This window comes from Phoenix dactylifera, chromosome 8 (genome assembly GCF_009389715.1).
Source record: "Phoenix dactylifera cultivar Barhee BC4 chromosome 8, palm_55x_up_171113_PBpolish2nd_filt_p, whole genome shotgun sequence".
In the NCBI taxonomy this organism is placed as follows: domain Eukaryota; kingdom Viridiplantae; phylum Streptophyta; class Magnoliopsida; order Arecales; family Arecaceae; genus Phoenix; species Phoenix dactylifera.
This window is the reverse complement of record NC_052399.1, coordinates 8,964,734-8,983,184: the sequence shown is the minus strand read 5'-3', so window position 1 is coordinate 8,983,184 and position 18,451 is coordinate 8,964,734. Positions and strand designations below refer to the sequence as shown.

The following is an 18,451-nucleotide window of genomic DNA, read 5'->3' as shown; positions in this document are numbered from 1 at the left end:
TCACTCAACTCCGTCCAATTACCCACGGCAATTCATTAATTCACACGATCACGCCCAATCATGATGGTAACTCATTTGATTTGCCCAGTCACATCACAGGTAACCCTGTATTCCTTTTATAAAAGGGAAACTTCCTCCCTTTCAAAAAAAGGTCTGATTTTTAGACTCCTGCATACAGTCTACCTCCTTCTCCAAATTAAGCCCCCTCTGACTTAAGCATCGGAGGGCCGGTCCCGGAAGCTCCGGCCACTGGCTTTTTGCAGGTCTCCCGGCGGATGCAGCCCGCCGATATACCATTCGCACCGGAGCTCCTTCTTCTCAGCCAAGTGGTCACTCCTGGGTCCAATTTCCAGCAACATGTTATGTATTTGATTGTTCACTTATGCTTGTAAGAGTATGTGTATGCATGTTAAAAGAGTATATATTATTCTTTTATTAGAAGCTGACAATTGCAAGTGCTTTCTCTCTTTTCTTCTAAACGGAAAAAAGTATTTTTTACTATTGATAAAACACAATTAACCATTCAATGTTCGATACATTCATGCAACCTTAGTTGAGAAAGAAACCAGATTTTTACTTAAGATTGGGCTCCATTTAGTTGAAGAAAATGCATGATTATATGAGCATTTTTTTTTCAAAAATATTATAAATTTTGATCTCTTAAAGTTCAAAAACTAACTACAATAGAATACCAATATGAAGATGATTATAGCCATTCATACCTTTTTCTCACATGCATCACACGTATTGTATGCTAGCAAACTATAGAGAAAGCAATTGCTTTATGGTCTACACCATTCAAGTAATTTGGTCCACATAAATAAAACAAATTTTGACCAAAATAGAACTTGGACGGCTTTACATGTATCATGTTTAGTTGAATTTTCAAGAAAGATGACAAAACTAACAAATTCTGATCTCCTAAAGTTCAAAAACTAACTGTAATAAGATACCAATATGAAGATGGTTATAGCTATTCGTACGTTTTCTTACATGCATTACACATATTGTATTCTAGCAAACTATGGAGGAAGCAATTGCTTTATGGTCTACCCTATTCAATTAATTTGGTCTGCATAAATAGAACAAATTTTGACCGAAACAGAACTTGGATTACTTGACATGTATCGTGTTTAGTTGAATTCTCAAGAAAGATGACAAAACTAATATATTTTGATCTCATAAAGTTCAAAAACTAACCATAATAGGATACCAACATGAAGACAATTATAGCCATTCATACCTTTTCTCACATGCGTCACACATATTGTATTCTAGCAAACTATGGAGAAAGCCATTGCCTTATGCTCTACACTATTCAATTAATTTGGTCCACATAAATAGAACAAATTTTGACTGAAACAGAACTTGGATGACTTGGCATGTATCATGTTTAGTTGAATTCTCAAAAAAGATGACAAAACTAATAACCCCTTTATGCTACATATAGAAAGAAAAAGAAAAATGTGCTAATCTATTTTTTGATCGTGTGATGTTTAGATGCGTTATGAAGTGAAAATTGAGCTTTTGCTACAAGTTTTTTTGCAATATCCAATTGTTTTTGAGATTTATAATTGTCATCATGGTATCAGTAGTGCACTAATATAAGTTACCGTACAATACTATATAGGATCAAAATCTATTGTATAATATGGGTGGGCTCTTGATAGAAACTCAATTTCCTCCTTTCTCTTATTTATAAATTTTCAATTTGAGAAATCACCACGAGAACTTGGCAAGCTAGTTCGGTAAATTAATAATGAGCAAGGAACATAATTTTGCACGTTTCTAATAATGCACATTCCACAAAAAAAGTTACCATCCATGAGAGTAATTTTTCAAGTGCCAGGGGTACGGTCCTTCTAGCTCAATGCAGCTTAATTAAATATCATTTCCTCTTATCCACCTAATTTCCGGTGCAGTAATCTCCTTTCAATTTCATATAGTTTAAAATTTCTGCAAGTTTTTCTTATGTGTATTCAAATATAGCATCTCTCCGTCTCTATCTAGTCTTCAAACTTATGCCTCCTATGCTCGCAATGCAAAATTAAAACCGCAACATCTTTCTCTAATTCTATTAATCTTGTCTAGCAATTTATTATATACAAATTAATCGGACACCTTTAAACGCATATTTTTTTCGTACAACTGGAAGCAAATGAATAATAATGTTGGAGTTGAAAGAAATCAAATGTTCCAGAGAATAAAGTCCATCCAAAATTAGAGCTCTTGAGGAAAAATAAAAAAAAAGTGAAGTTCCAGCTATTTTCTTTTTTTAAAAACAAACTTATGGTTAAAAAAACCAACATGCTGTTTTCTTTCCCCCTCCTCTTTCTACACCTTCTGCGTAACAATTCTCACCCGTTAAAGAAATATCACGGAACCATTGAGATAGTAGGACAGATGGAATAGAGCTTTGTTTCCACTGGTGTGGCCTAGATTTGAAACGCACGGACATCGATTAAATGTAGGGATCGGATGCTCTTTGCCTAACTGCGCTCGATGGAAGTGCTTCTGGTCTGCTGGTATCTAGATGGTGCTGAGGTGACGTACTCACAGGTGGGTAACCACAGGTCGGAGAGAATATGAGTGTATTGTCTATCCGCATCGGACATTTTTTAGTGGAAGGAGGCTCAGTGGAAGCTGCAATACGGGTGGGGTTATTTTTTTTTTTTTAAGAAAAAAAAATATCACGAAAGGAGGAAGCTGACATTTGAAATAGGCCGTACAACAGTGGCGGGCAGAACTCAGGTCAGGTTGTTGCATTGGCGGTTTACATGGCTGCATCAAGCTATCACTCTCTCAAATATTCAAATTTTGGAAACGATTAGGGAGTTTCCCAAAGTTCCCCGTGAACCGCGTATCCCTGCTGCCTTTTTTTTTGTTTTTTTGTTCGAACGGGAACGGGGTTTGACCGGTCCCACGTGGCGTGCGGCGTCCTTGACCGCAGGTCTGCCCCGGGTTAGGTCCACTTCCACCGTAGCTCCCCACTGCGAGAGAGCTTGACCACGCCCGGGCAGCGGGCAGCTGTTCAAGCTCCCAGAGACCACCTCACCCACTGCACCTCAAAATCAAAAAATAAAAAGAAATTAATTAAAAAAAAACCATCAAAAAGATATCCAGCGATTTTTTCAGGGAGAAAGAGAGAGAAGAAAGGAAGGTGTAAAAAAGGAAAGAATTCCGTATTAGAGGAAAAAGAGGAGAAGAAAGGGGGGCGAGGACAACGTCAAAAGTCGCTCGAATCCTCCGCTGATGGCCTTCTAATCGCCGTACCGCTGCCCTCCGCCGCACTGGGGCTCCGACTCCGATCCGGATGGTGGTCTTTTCGCGAGGAATGGTTGGCGTTTCGAGGTTTTCCTGAGGTTTTTTACTGGGGTTAGGGCTCGTCGGGCTCGCCTTCGTGCGGGAATTCGTATGGATCTGGGGAGACTGGTGTAGCAGCAGCGAGATTGCGAGATTTGGCTGGAGGAATGGCGGTCCTGGAGCGGAAGGTCATGGCGCCATGCTTTCTCTGGTTGATTCTGGTCTTCCACCCCCTGACTAGGGTTCTTGCTAACTCGGAAGGTATGCTGAGGTCTATCTCGGATCGATTCCGTCTCGTTTCACCTCCTCTTGGTTTTTTGAAATAAATGCCGGGGCAGCTGAAGATCTGAGGGCTTCGTTGGATTCTGAGGTTCTATTTTAGTTGTTTGGTTTGGTTAGGTAGTTTTTGGTGATAAAGGTGAAGTGATCTGAGACCCGGACTAGATAAAGTCGTTGTTTTTTAGGTTATTGCAAGTTCTCTGGATTGTAGTGTGAAGAGCGGTTTGATCTCTCTTTGGTATTCCTTTTTCTTTATAGCTGGTAAGATAGCTTGTAGGATACCGAGATGTTTAGTGCTTCAATTAGTAGCATGCGCTTCGAAGTCATGACCCTGCTGTGCGCAAAGAAGGCTTCTGAAACGGGGAAAGGGCGGTACTAGCTTAATCAGTGGGAGGCTTTCTTTCTCATTGCTGAATCTTTAGATTTGAGAATACCTGTTGCTTATAGTGGTTCTTTTCGTTTTTCAGGTTATACCATCTATTATGTTTTGACCTAGGGGATTTAGTTTGAAGAGTTAAAGCCACTGCTATTGTGTCATGAATTTTCTAATAGTTAACAATGTTAGTAATCATGTCAGTCTCCTTAGAAATCACTTTGTACAGAACGATTCTGGAATTTGGTGTGTATGTTAGTCACCCGATTTTGGCCGCATTAATAGCTCCAGTATACTGATGACCTTAAATTTGTTACCTTTTAATGGGATGCAAGCTCAACACTGGAGTATAATTCTGTTGGTACATAACTCATACCATTAAACTCTTAGCTTATAGCACGATCTATTTTTGGTGCAAGATGGACCTTTGTTTTCTATCAGATGACATCATTGTTCATTTGGTTATGCTGGACAAATGGGACCACAGAACTTGGTCAACTATAATCCGACTCCAGTGTCTGATTCCTGTACTGTTCCTAGCATGACAAGAGGCATCAGCCTGTAGGATATTAGGTCCAAGGGTTAGTTTGTTTCTGTGGAAGTAAGGGTGGGATTGTTTGCACCACATCTCCACTTACCTAAACTAGTGATAACTTTTCATATTCAGATGCATGTTCTTCTTTTGTTACCCTAGTAGAGATCAAGTGATCATCATCCTCTTTTCCTTTTCTGGCCAACTGGCAACAAGTAGTTCAAAGAGACCATCCCATCATTAGTACACACTTATTGTTGTAAGATGGAATGGTATGTTTAAAACCAATAGAATCGCATAGGTATCTAGATCTAATAATATGTCTGTTAGTAGACCAATATGTGATCTTCAAACTTACAGTAATGGTACCATGTTAGTAGTCTTAATTTAGATATGATTCTGGGGCACAGGAGAAAAGTGGTTTGATATGAAAATAATGATATAGATGCATCATTTGATTAGATCAGCATCATTTAAATTATCAATAAACATTATGGGAAGCTGCAGGATGAGGCTCATGCGGATTAGCCTTTGAAGATCTTGTTACACAGTTTCTGAAGTACATAGGATATTTGTGGACCTCCAGTAAACATGTAACTTAAGCCCTAGAGTAATAGGCTGAAACTTAATCAAAAATTGTAAGAACAGGACCAAAGAGAATGGAGAAACGAGTAGAAGAGAAAATTTAGAGTGAAATGAGGAAGAAACATACTGAACTATAAGTTATAACCATAAGGATGGAGCCTTTTCCTCACTATTTTGGGTCTATTTTATGAATCCTGTGAAAAAGATGGTTGTTCCGTATTTTGACACTACTCTTAGGAATAGTTATTCATCTTGCATAAAGAAAAGAGATTCACTTTCCAATAAGCAGTCCGTACTTCAAATAGCTGATTACCCATCCTGCTTATACCTTTAGGAAGCAACAAACTTTGATACCTTAGTTGCAATATTATCTTGCATCAATCCCTTCCATGATCTAGACTTATCCATTGAGCCTAAGTTCGACTAAAGGTCACCTTGAAACCCAGGTTTAGTAACTAAATATTCATATAAATTATAATAGCATAATCCAACTGATTAAAGTAGTTCTTCCCACAGCTAAAGGGTAATGATGCCCCAGACATCTATTTGAATCTTGTGATGTTTTTGTTGATGATACACTTTAGATAATTATATGGTCATCTTAGTGCTTCTATATACGTGATAACTATCAGAAAACATGACTTTGATGTGAGGAAATTGTTGGGGAATACTACAAAGATCTTTTTTGAGAAAGGATCTTGGTAAGGTTTTAGAGAACGACATGCACTCAACCTTGAGATGAGAGAATGAGTCTAGAGCAAGAATTAAAATTCAAGCATGTTGGTCCCCAACTAGCCATACCATACGGTAATAGTGGCACCATATTCTACCAGCCAGTTATCGGTAAAAGAGCTATGGTACTTCTTGATTTTAGCAAACCAAGTTTGGATTACCCCATATTGCACTGTATGCAGGCATACAACATTGTACTGCACCATATTGGTCCTGTACTACTTGATGCTTTCTTTTGCTAAGTTGTACAGAGACAAACCGACCCTGTATCTTCCGTCATTGCATATTGTACCATATCAGTTTGTGCCTTATACAGGTTCACACCTCAATATTAAAATCCTTGGTGTAGAGACAACAAAACATGACATCTTTTTATGTCTTGTCGAATGGTTATTGAAAATGATGTAACATATGCATGTGCAGTACTGCTCTGCCCATGTTTGCAACTGTACTATAACTTGATATCAAGGAAAATTGTGAGATACTTGATTGTAATGTGAGAAGGTAGTAAGCTAAAGGAGAAGCTTTGGTCAATGCAAGGAGCTGCCAGTGGCAAACTCAGCGGCATTACTGCTATGCTGTCACTATTAAATACATTCCTTTAGGCTTTGCACACACCATTTTAATTGATAGCTGTGGGCCATTCTTGTTAAGCTAAATATCCTGAATATGTTGTAGTTTTCATTTCAAATATGTTGCCATCCATTTCTTTATTCGTGGTCCATGAGGTCATTATCCATTTCAGTTATTTTCTGTCACTTAGTATCCCAAATAAGTTTGCATTTTTCCAAAAAAAGAAAATATATTCAAGTTTCCTAGCATTTACCTTTCTTGGAACACTTTTTCATATAATTTTTCTACAGTATGTTACATTTTTCATCAATTCGTTATGGTGACACATTCCTATGCCAACAGGTGATGCATTGCACAGTTTGAGGACCAACCTAATTGATCCGAATAATGTGCTGCAGAGCTGGGATCCAACCCTGGTCAATCCATGCACATGGTTTCATGTTACTTGTAATAATGACAATAGTGTCATTAGAGTGTATGTGCATGTATCTTTCTGCATTTAATTAATCCCATTGACAGAACTTGATCATCATTGCTCAGTGTGTTTATAATAACCATGTTTGTTTTCCAGTGATCTTGGAAATGCACAGTTATCTGGTACATTGGTCCCTCAACTTGGTCTTCTGAAAAACTTGCAATATTTGTAAGTATTGGTAAATAGATTATGGATCATCTTAATTTCTTGGTTGTAGATTATCATTTGAAGAAAGAGGCTCGCAAACTTGATATGCTTTCAATTTTCTTAAATATAATTTTTAATAATTTATTTACAAAACTACAATGATCTGCCAATAAATGCTTGAATCCAACCTTTCCTTTCCAACCTTTTCTTATGGTGAGTAATCATTGAAAAATACTGAATGAGAACAATGATGGATCCAAGAGATGGGTAATAAATCAAGTTCTTGCATGTCACGACATTCAAATTTCTATTTCTGATCTCACCCATTGCCAGCACAATTACCGCATCAAAATGGACATTTCTGAACCAGTAATGCATTAGCTAGATATATTTCTTGTAGTATTGTAGCTAATTTTTATAGTCCTACAACAAGGAAAATGTATTATGCACTTTTTTGGCTGTGAATAGGGTAAACAAATATCAAATGGATACCTTATCTCACAATTATAGAGCTCTAGTGTACCTGAGAACTCGTTTGATTCATGGAAAGATTTTTTTTCTTACTGAAATATTTTTTTTAGAAAACTGATTCTCGAAAATATGATGCTTGGGAAAATGGTTTTGGCATGTTTGGTTGACCATAGAAAAGTGGTACATTCCACAGTAGCTTATGTTTGGTTAAGCATCTACTTTTCTGAAAAAGTTGTGTGAAATATCTATTATACCCTTAATAAAGGAAAAAATCTTATTTATGAATTTTGATGGCTTAAGGGTAGTTTTGGAAAAAAAAGGAACCCAATTTTCAGCCGGTGGAAAAGTAACTTTTCTATGTCCCTCATGAATTTTTGTTTTTCATGAAACATAAAAAAAATATTCATATGGGAATGCTACTTTTTCATCTCTCTCCTTTGAAAACTCCAACCAAACAAGAAGTTTTTCTTTGTTTTCTTGTTGACCACACTTTCCCCCTTCTTTTTCCACAAACCAAACGAGCTCTAAATGTACTCCATGCTTTAAGGAAGTCCGCTAGTAACAACTTTGCTGTGAAAGATCTGAATTCATGCTTCCCCCAAAAGAAAGAAGGGATTTTGAGTCCCTTATTTCACCCAACAATAAGAATAGAGATGGTGAATCTCCTATTTTATCCGGTAAGAAGAAAAAGAAAAATAGGGATGGTAAGTCCTCTATTTCGCCCAAAAAACAACTAAGATGAACAAGAAGAAGAATAGGGAGTGGCCGTTCATGTTTCACCCATCTATAACAAGTCTTTTAATTTTGTTTTCTTTTTTTACTCTTAATGCCCTAGCATTGCTTGATTGACGGCTTAGGGTTTTAGGTTATAATAGGATCAGCACCAAGATTCGCGTTCTCAGTACCGGACCCCATATTGGTACCATCTTATTATAGTATCAGTATGCAGTATGGTATGGGACAACAGGGCATACCGAGTGTCAGCATGGTACGAGATTGCATATTAGTTCAGTATCGGTATGATGCTGTACGTTTTGTACGGTACCGATCGGTAAAGCAAACCTTGATCAGCACCCTCTCCTAAGGTGCCACTGGGCTCATGTAAAAGTGAACATGTTGGGCGCCATCTGGATGCCTTATTGGAGGGGCATTGCCTAGTGGGACGCGATGTGTTGAGGCTACCTTGTTGCACCTCGTGCCTTGAGCACTCTCGAGGAGACTCTTCACATGGGAATTCTCATTTGCCAATCATTTCTATCAAAAGCTACCTTTGTTGTGGTGCAGGTATTTCCAAATCCTTTCTCACTTCCATCCATTAGCTTTGGTCTTCTCCTCCTCCTCCTGCATACTTCAATAAAGAGTCGCGCACCTTTCCTTGCTGAAGCCTTTTAAACATTGTTGTAAGATCTTTTAATCCAAAATATGGGTTGTGCCATTGATCTAGATCAGATCCCTGGATCAGGATCAGTATGGATCATAAGATCCAGGTTTAGATCTCCACATGTAGGCATTGTTTTTACAAATTAACGCTATTGCATATCCATCTTTTAAGATCAATTAATTTCTTTGATTTTTGTAATGGCTCTATTTTGATACCAAAATATCAAACAGCAATCTCCTTTAAATTTTTGACTTTTAAGGGTAAAGAAAAAATAGGTTTTGTTGCTGGGAATTATCTTTTCTACCATTCTGCAAAATTTGATTCCTACACTTTCTTATGTCAAAGGAGAATGTAGGTTAATAAGCCTGTGTCTGTGTACACTTTTTTGGACCAAATAACTCAAACTGAGATATTCCATTGACATAGATGGAGAAATAAAACTATATTGATTAATTAACCATAGTGTTTGGTTCGTGTACATGATATTTATGAGCTTATAGTTGTTGAAAAGTGAATATTTGATGTCCTTGTTGTTCATTCAAATTGCAGTTTAATTGTGCTTCATACCTTTCATGATGCTTCATACCTTTCACAATGTTTCGACCTATTCTTTATGCTTAAAAGAAAGTGGAAAAATCTTACTGTTTGTAATCTGATCCACGATCCTATTCCATTGAACCCTCTTTATGATTTACGTTATGAACGTGATCTTAACAACACTACTCCTAAGATTTTTGTTTACGTACCCGCACCATTTCAATCAGTTATCCATTACTTTGTTTTCAGTTCGTGGATAGGATTCCATATTATGATATGATGTGAGATGCCAAGAGCATGTTGCTAGAATTAAGGAGTTGAAGATTTACAAACGAAAGGAACAAGAGAGGAATATGTGGATTCTACCATAACATAAAAAGAGATTGCTCCAACATTCATATTGAAGTCACAGTGTCTGTCTACAACCATTCTCTCGGTAGTTTTTATATATCTCCAAAAAATTAAACCCCTGGACCTGTGGTCTAGACCTTTCATATGCCTTCTGGATTTTTTTTTAATTGGAACTTATTAACTATATGCTCACAATGGAAATATCCCAAAACTGGTATTTTTGTCAAACTTCTAAGCAATTTTTGGCCTTGAAATGTTTGAGATTTTGGTTTAGGATTGGGCACTCAGAAAGATATTTCTATTACATTGAGATTCCTATGGTTTAGGTTGCTGCTGCATTTAGAACACATTTGTCTCTGGCTCATTTTGATGGACCCTTGATTTCACCCTACATTAGATCCTTCTGAATAGATTTCATTCTAAATTTCAGCAAGTTTCATTCCTCTAGTGTAAGTATGGTCAGAGAACTCCTTCATTTGGCGAATATTCTTACATGGAAATCTTTGGAGTTATACTCAAATTATACTTGCTATTTTCGTGTCTTATTGGTGCATATATAGAACTATATCCTTTGCAAAAGGTTACCATGGTCTCTCCAGAAGAATTTGTGCAACACTCATGGGAGAAAAGGACCACCGAAACCATTTTCTTTGCAGAAGAATTTCTGTAATTTTCATGGGGACAGCCTCATCTTTCACTTGCTCTGTTTCTTCCTCGATGGAGATAGAAGTAGGCTTGGTGCCTCACAATAATCCACTCATAATAGTTTGACCAAGGTAGTTAAAGTGAAGCTATATCTTCAGGTTAAATATTGCTCCACTTATGCTGGAACAATATTCTCAATGTTTATACGTGAGCAATGCTAATGCAAACTTTATTTTGCAGGTTAACCTCATTCTGGAGATATTGATTTGCTTTAAACTGAAATCTTTCTCTCTGAGGAAGGTTATAACACCTAGGGCCCAGGTGAATTATCTGTTAAATACGGCATTTATGGTGGTGGGTGGGAATAGGTTAGTGGGAGGTTTAGTGTAGGAGAGATAATTCTCTAAGGAAGGTGGTGGGCGGGAATAGGTTACTGGGAGTTTAGCACAGGACAGAGAATTCTCTAAGGAAACTTTGGCCCATAGAGTCCCTAAAAAATTTGGATACCGAAAAACACCTCTTAAAACGAATCCACTGTCTTCATTTTTTGGGATTATACGATCTGCAAGGTCTCCAGTTCTGTTAATTTTCTCAATCGTGGCTGGTGCTCTCTTGCTCTCTTAAAAATCTGGTTCCGGGGGAAATTATGCCTGGATAGCTGATCTGGGCATCCAAAAGGGCCCCTATTCTTGCTTCCTCAATCACATTTTAGGCTTTTCAGTCAGATTATAGAACTATATCCTTTGCAAAAGGTTACCATGGTCTCTCCAGAAGAATTTGTGCAACACTCATGGGAGAAAAGGACCACCGAAACCATTTTCTTTGCAGAAGAATTTCTGTAATTTTCATGGGGACAGCCTCATCTTTCACTTGCTCTGTTTCTTCCTCGATGGAGATAGAAGTAGGCTTGGTGCCTCACAATAATCCACTCATAATAGTTTGACCAAGGTAGTTAAAGTGAAGCTATATCTTCAGGTTAAATATTGCTCCACTTATGCTGGAACAATATTCTCAATGTTTATACGTGAGCAACGCTAATGCAAACTTTATTTTGCAGGTTAACCTCATTCTGGAGATATTGATTTGCTTTAAACTGAAATCTTTCTCTCTGAGGAAGGTTATAACACCTAGGGCCCAGGTGAATTATCTGTTAAATACGGCATTTATGGTGGTGGGTGGGAATAGGTTAGTGGGAGGTTTAGTGTAGGAGAGATAATTCTCTAAGGAAGGTGGTGGGTGGGAATAGGTTACTGGGAGTTTAGCACAGGACAGAGAATTCTCTAAGGAAACTTTGGCCCATAGAGTCCCTAAAAAATTTGGATACCGAAAAACACCTCTTAAAACGAATCCACTGTCTTCATTTTTTGGGATTATACGATCTGCAAGGTCTCCAGTTCTGTTAATTTTCTCAATCGTGGCTGGTGCTCTCTTGCTCTCTTAAAAATCTGGTTCTGGGGGAAATTATGCCTGGATAGCTGATCTGGGCATCCAAAAGGGCCCCTATTCTTGCTTCCTCAATCACATTTTAGGCTTTTCAGTCAGATTTTTCTATTCCCCATCAAAACTCCAGGTGTCTCAAGTACTATTGAAAAAGAAGGTTAAACAGCTTTAACTTCAAAAAATGTAAATATAGTTCTATCACTAGTAGTAAAAGAATTAGGAGTGGGCATAAAAGGATTTATCACCTCTCTGGTTTATTTGGGATTTGGCTGTCGTTTCTCCTCTAAATATTTATTTTCTGGATTATTAACCATGGAGGGCAAAAGCTGAAACGGACTAGATTGACGGACCTAAATTTTTAAGCTTTATCTGAATGAGTTTAAACTTGTTAAATGGCTACATTTCAATAGTAGGAGATGGTAATGAATTGGCTGAATCTTTGGTAGGATACCACACCAGTATTGTGATATTCTTTTGAGATCCACTAATAATGCTTTGAGCTTCATCTTAGCAAGATCTGTCAGCTTGAAAAATCCATTGCCAATTATTATCATTTGCCATTAAATCTTTATCAAACTGTAACTTGAAATGTAGCATATTAGTACCTCTATTTATTGATGCAACTTTTTCCTTTGTATTTATTGCTTTGTGTAGAAGAAATGCCGTCTGTAAGCTTATACCAAGTTGATTCATGCTTTCTAATTAAGATGTATGTCAGTTCCTAAGCATTGATAATTATGGTGAAACTTCCTAATACTTTTGATTCTGATTTCAGTGGTATAACTTTTCATGACAGGGAACTTTACAGTAACAATATAAGTGGCATGATTCCTAGTGACCTTGGAAATCTGACAAATTTGGTGAGCTTGGATCTGTACTTAAACAATTTCACTGGTGGAATTCCTGACTCACTGGGAAAGCTAACAAAACTGCGTTTCCTGTATGAACACTCCTTTACTTTATATATCTGGATTCAGTTCTCCTTGTGCTAATGCTGGCTTTAAGTGTTTAGCTTATGACATGCTGATTGGATGGCAATATCTTGCTGCTGACAATTTCATTTGGCTTATATTTTGATATTTAAGCATTGTTGTCAAAGCATGACCTGTTTCCTGCTCGTGCTGTATGTAGACTTTCTTTTTAGATTTGATAATCGGGAGATATGGTCTGTCAAGCCAATTGACAAGGACCTTAATAGCACTGTTTGCTGTTTCTTGATGCCCTACATTATATATTATTCTTTTTTGAAGCAACTAAGGTCAAACATAGAAGTTTCATGGTGGAATTGCTAAGTACTATACTGCAAATCGATCCTAAGGTTTCTTTGTCATTCCAATTATTATATACCACATAGTACATAGTTGTTATTTCTTGATCTGCATTAGGTGCTGCATTTTTGTAACTAAGGTTCATGGAGTGTTTTTATGTGCTTGATTGCGCATTGATTTTGAAAGCATTAACCATTTCCTTTATTTGGGAATAAATTGCTTGATTGAACTGGGCAAAGTTATCTCTAGAAAGTTAAGTCCTCTCATCAGTCCACCCTGTATATTCTTGCCACTTTTAAACTTTAAAAATGATATACAGTAGTCAGGTCTCAACTTATATGGGGAACAGGGACATCAATATGCTTCAGCCCTTGCCCTTTGGCTGCAATGTAGCTGTCGGATGTTGCATTTTTCATACCCCCAACTTTAAACCAACTTGTTCATGGGATTAACCATAGTGTTCAAAACGCACCGGATGAGCAGGTGGATCATAGATGGACCAATAGAATGACTAGATACAGAACAGGAAAATAGAAATCAAACACGCGATGATCCCCAACTCTTTTTTTGGTGTGAAACATGCCACTGATGGTTGTAGAAAATGAAGAATGTTTAGTGGCAGTAGTAATATTGTAAAACAAGAGCAATATGTTAGAGTCGTCTCATGCCTTGCATGCTGAACTTATGACTGCAAATCATGATTCTTTATTTGGCATTACCAGAAGGATTCTAAATGAAATCATGAATGCGCATGGCAACACGTGCGCGTGCGCATGCATGTTTCTGCACATGCTTGTTTGTGCAGGTGTATGCATGCATTGTGCGTGCATATGTGTATGTGTTGAGAATTCTTCTTTGTGATAGTTGTTGTATGCAAGACTGTACATTTATGCATATATTATCGATACTGATATAAAAAAGAAACATAATAAAGTTAGAAAAATATGTTAGGTTCCTTAATCTGCCAACTGGCCTAGGTTTCACAGCAGGTCTGCATTATACAGGAGCAAGCGAAAATTGAAAGAGAATTTTTGCATCTAGAGCTAGGTGTATGATCTCCTTAAATTTTGACTAGATTTTGATCTGTAAAACTGAATCCTTATATATATGAGATAAGGCTTGATGCTTATTATTATTGAACATTGCCAAAGATAAGAAGCTATCAGACAGGCATTTTCCTTTCAGTTAGTTGTTTTTTTATTTTTAGAATATATATTTGTTCATAATTTTACTTTTTCTGATGACTTGAAATTTCTGTCGAAGGATAGCCGGCTTAACAACAATAGCTTATCGGGTCCAATTCCTCAATCTTTAATCAATATCACTGCACTCCAAGTTCTGTAAGTCCCTGCTCCATATGCAGCAGTCTAGCACATCTCATTTACTCTCTTGTAACTACTCTTTCTGCATTGAATGACTATATAATGTCTATGAACATTTAGGGATTTGTCAAACAACAACTTATCAGGAGAAGTGCCATCAACAGGATCCTTTTCACTATTCACTCCCATCAGGTTTTTGGCTGATAAGTTTTATAAACAATCAGGTGTTTATTGCTCTGATTGAGGATGTACTAGTGCTGACTTTCTACACTCAAATCTGCAGTTTTGCTAACAATCCTCTATTATGTGGTCCGGGAACAACAAAGGCTTGTCCTGGTGCTCCTCCATTATCTCCACCACCTCCATTTATTTCTCCAGCACCACCCTCGTCTCAAGGTGATTAGCTCTCACAAGTTCTGCTTAGTGGAACTTAATAACTAGTGGTGCTTGTGACTTTGTCACTATGGTCAGGCGAGATTCATTTTAGGGTTTTTTATCTGCTTTAAGTGATAAAGTTGCATGATAGAAATCTTCTACTTCCATTTGTAAGCTCAGTTTTCTCCTTTCAGCTTAAAAAGGTCTTTTTCTTTATAAATCTTTGCCTTTTGAAATTGCCAAAAGAAAATTTCTCATGTATGGCACACTGTTAGCAAGGACTGTGATGTAGAAGCACTATCCTCCTGGTCCTGTACCTGTGCTTACTCATTTGAAAGGTTGGATGGAGATGTTTGGATTGGGTGCAGCAATAACAATTAAGAAATTTTAATTTTCCCTAGAGATTTAACTGCTACTGCCCTACACATTTTTCTAGCTGGTAACCTTTAGCTAGATACAAATTAGGAATGACCTTTTATGTCATTATAACAGGAAGTAGTGCCTCTAGCACTGGAGCAATTGCTGGTGGAGTTGCTGCAGGTGCTGCTCTGCTATTTGCTGCACCTGCTATCGGATTTGCATGGTGGCGCCGTCGTAAGCCACAAGAACATTTCTTTGATGTGCCTGGTCAGTATTTAATATTTAATCTGTATTAGTTGGTTTATAAGGATGTGATATTCAATGTTCCATGGTTTTTGGCACAGCTGAAGAGGATCCGGAAGTTCATTTGGGACAGCTCAAAAGGTTTTCTCTGCGAGAACTACAAGTTGCTACAGATAATTTTAGCAACAAGAACATTTTGGGCAGAGGTGGGTTTGGAAAGGTCTATAAAGGACGTCTTGCAGATGGTTCATTAGTGGCAGTAAAGAGGCTAAAAGAAGAGCGCACACCAGGCGGCGAGCTTCAATTTCAGACAGAAGTTGAGATGATTAGCATGGCTGTGCATCGAAACTTGCTTCGACTTCGTGGGTTTTGCATGACACCCACCGAACGTTTGCTTGTATATCCCTATATGGCTAATGGAAGTGTTGCATCATGCTTAAGAGGTACTCACCATTCTTTTATTATCTGATACAACAGAATTCATTTTCCTGATATCAGTATAGCCAATATTATTTTTAAGAAAATTAAGTGATTGCAGCTATTTCACTTATGTTTTGAAAATTGTCTGAGACAGTATGATTGTGCTTATGTTAAAAGTTCTCTATTCAGAAAATATTTTTAGTTGTTAAGAATGTTATAAAGAGTCTCCTACATGTTGTAGAGCGGCCACCATCTGAACCTCCACTTGATTGGACAACTCGGCGAAGGATTGCATTGGGATCTGCAAGGGGGCTGTCATATCTGCATGATCATTGTGATCCAAAAATAATTCATCGTGATGTCAAAGCTGCAAATATTTTATTGGATGAAGAGTTTGAGGCAGTTGTTGGAGACTTTGGCTTGGCCAAACTCATGGACTATAAGGATACCCATGTAACAACTGCGGTTCGTGGAACAATTGGACACATTGCTCCAGAGTACCTATCCACTGGAAAGTCCTCAGAGAAGACTGATGTTTTTGGATATGGAATCATGCTTTTGGAACTTATTACTGGTCAGAGGGCATTCGATCTTGCCAGGCTTGCAAATGATGATGATGTCATGTTGCTGGACTGGGTAAGCATAATTCTCTGTTTTTGTTTGATATTTTTATGCATCTAATTTACATTCAAAATTTAAGGGAAAGATCATCGTGTTTTTTTTTTTTTTTTTTTTTTGCTGGCAAGTCTTTCAGAAGACAAGTTTCAGGATCTTAGATTTTTTTTTTCTATTTTTAAATTCTGTTATTCATGGTTCGGAGATGAACTTTGTCGTAGATGTGTTCCTAGCTTTTTGGCTAATATATGGCCTTCGGGAAATTGAGATTGTCATTAAGGGCGAAGGCCAAGGTTGAAATGATAATACTAGGCGACAGTTTGGAATCTAGAAATATACATGAAATCACTTGAACATCCATACAATGGCCTTTGTCATGTTCAAGCTTTAAGTGGATATACATTGGTACTTATTCGAAGGGTAATATTCCTGCTCGTGTTGCCAATGAAGCTCTAGAAACTGAATCCATAAGCTAAAAATCTGGAATTTAATGGCAATTTTATGCATAAATTGTGAAGTAGAGAAGAAGCATAAAGTAGACTTGTCACTTTGTTAGTTGATATCTTCCTACAAAAATATCTCATATTACCATTGCAAGGCATCAAAACAGACAACTTAGTGGAAAGATCTCCCTTACCCTGATATTTGTGCTGTTCTCAGGTAAAAGGACTTCTGAAAGAGAAAAAGCTGGACATGTTGGTAGACCCGGATCTCCAGAATGACTATGTGGAGGCTGAGGTGGAGTCGCTCATCCAAGTTGCTCTGCTATGTACCCAGGGCTCCCCAATGGAGCGGCCCAAGATGTCAGAGGTGGTGAGAATGCTCGAAGGTGATGGCCTTGCTGAGAGATGGGAGGAATGGCAGAAGGTTGAAGTCGTGCGCTTAGATGTAGAGATGGCTCCACATAACTGCAACAATGAATGGATCATAGACTCTACTGACAACCTTCATGCAGTCGAATTATCTGGCCCCAGATGACCTCAAAATGATGATGAGAAGAGGAAATTATTCATGGCATTTTATTTATCCACTTACTGCCTTCTGTAAGCCATACTTTATCCATGTAAAATTACATTTGTGCATATGAATCTGTGGGGCCATTATATTATCTCCGGTAATTTGTTGATGTTAATTTTTTTCTCTCAATGGCAACATACGGCAGCTACCTTCTTGAGGAGGCTAATTTTCTCTCTGCAAGGACTAAGGAGGTATCATATGTTGATGATGTTTGTAGTAACATAATCTTTTCTTGGCCAAAAAGGAGAACTCCTGCCACGGGACTCAAGTTTATATAAAACTAGGGCAAACTGTAATCATCGCCCCGCCCACCCCAGCCTCTCCCCCTTCTTTTTTTCTAGTTTACTTTGAGGGGGCGAACCTTGTTCGGGCTATCAAACGTTTTTGATGACATTTTTTTTTCCAAGATTTGTTTAGAACATGCTGTAGTTGTAAATTATACAGGTCCAATCCTCATAAGAGATATGTGCTCATGTACCCTGAATACTTGGGTTACAGATTTCTTGCGGACTAAATAGAAAGGTGTGTTTAAATGCTATCTTTTTAATCCATTGGAAAACTACCGGCTGTAGAAATTGTGCAGGGCTTTACATCAAGTTCTTTGCGAAATTAATCATGAAAGTTCCTTTTCATGAGCAATACTTGATCTTGCTGATAAGCTGTTTGTCTGAGAAAAACTATTGTTTAGCTGTGCAAGAAAATGGAGCTTTATTAAGCTGCTTTTTCTTTGGATTTATTTGCTACAAGATCGTAGAAGTTTCTAAATGCTCGTCTTAAAGTAATTTTTCTGTGCCCTAGAGTTGTTGGCAACCGGATACAAATTGGCACCACCCTCTGTAAAATTGTCTGTTAAAACGAACAATTAAATAAAAGCTCAGGACAGAGGTTGTCTGTCCTTGGTCAATTAATTTCCCTTTAAGCAATGAAATCCTCTAACTGGAAGGAAGATATTTCAGGAATAATTAAAGACTTTTACATAGGCGACAGTTCTTGTTACTTCTTTTCCC

At 37.7% G+C, this 18,451-nt stretch overlaps 1 protein-coding gene across 1 annotated transcript; it reads left to right on the top strand.

Annotated features, from left to right (window-relative positions):
- The first annotated feature begins 3,107 nt into the window (after nucleotides 1-3,107).
- On the top strand, nucleotides 3,108-17,617 carry SERK2 (LRR receptor kinase BAK1). The gene is made up of 11 exons (XM_008812999.4): nucleotides 3,108-3,564; nucleotides 6,720-6,852; nucleotides 6,949-7,020; nucleotides 12,621-12,764; nucleotides 14,361-14,432; nucleotides 14,535-14,606; nucleotides 14,698-14,810; nucleotides 15,282-15,416; nucleotides 15,494-15,835; nucleotides 16,054-16,448; nucleotides 17,088-17,617. The coding sequence occupies exons 1-11, from the start codon at nucleotides 3,471-3,473 to the stop codon at nucleotides 17,403-17,405; spliced, it is 1,890 nt and encodes a 629-aa protein (XP_008811221.1). The 5' UTR covers nucleotides 3,108-3,470; the 3' UTR covers nucleotides 17,406-17,617.
- Nucleotides 17,618-18,451: the final 834 nt, after the last annotated feature.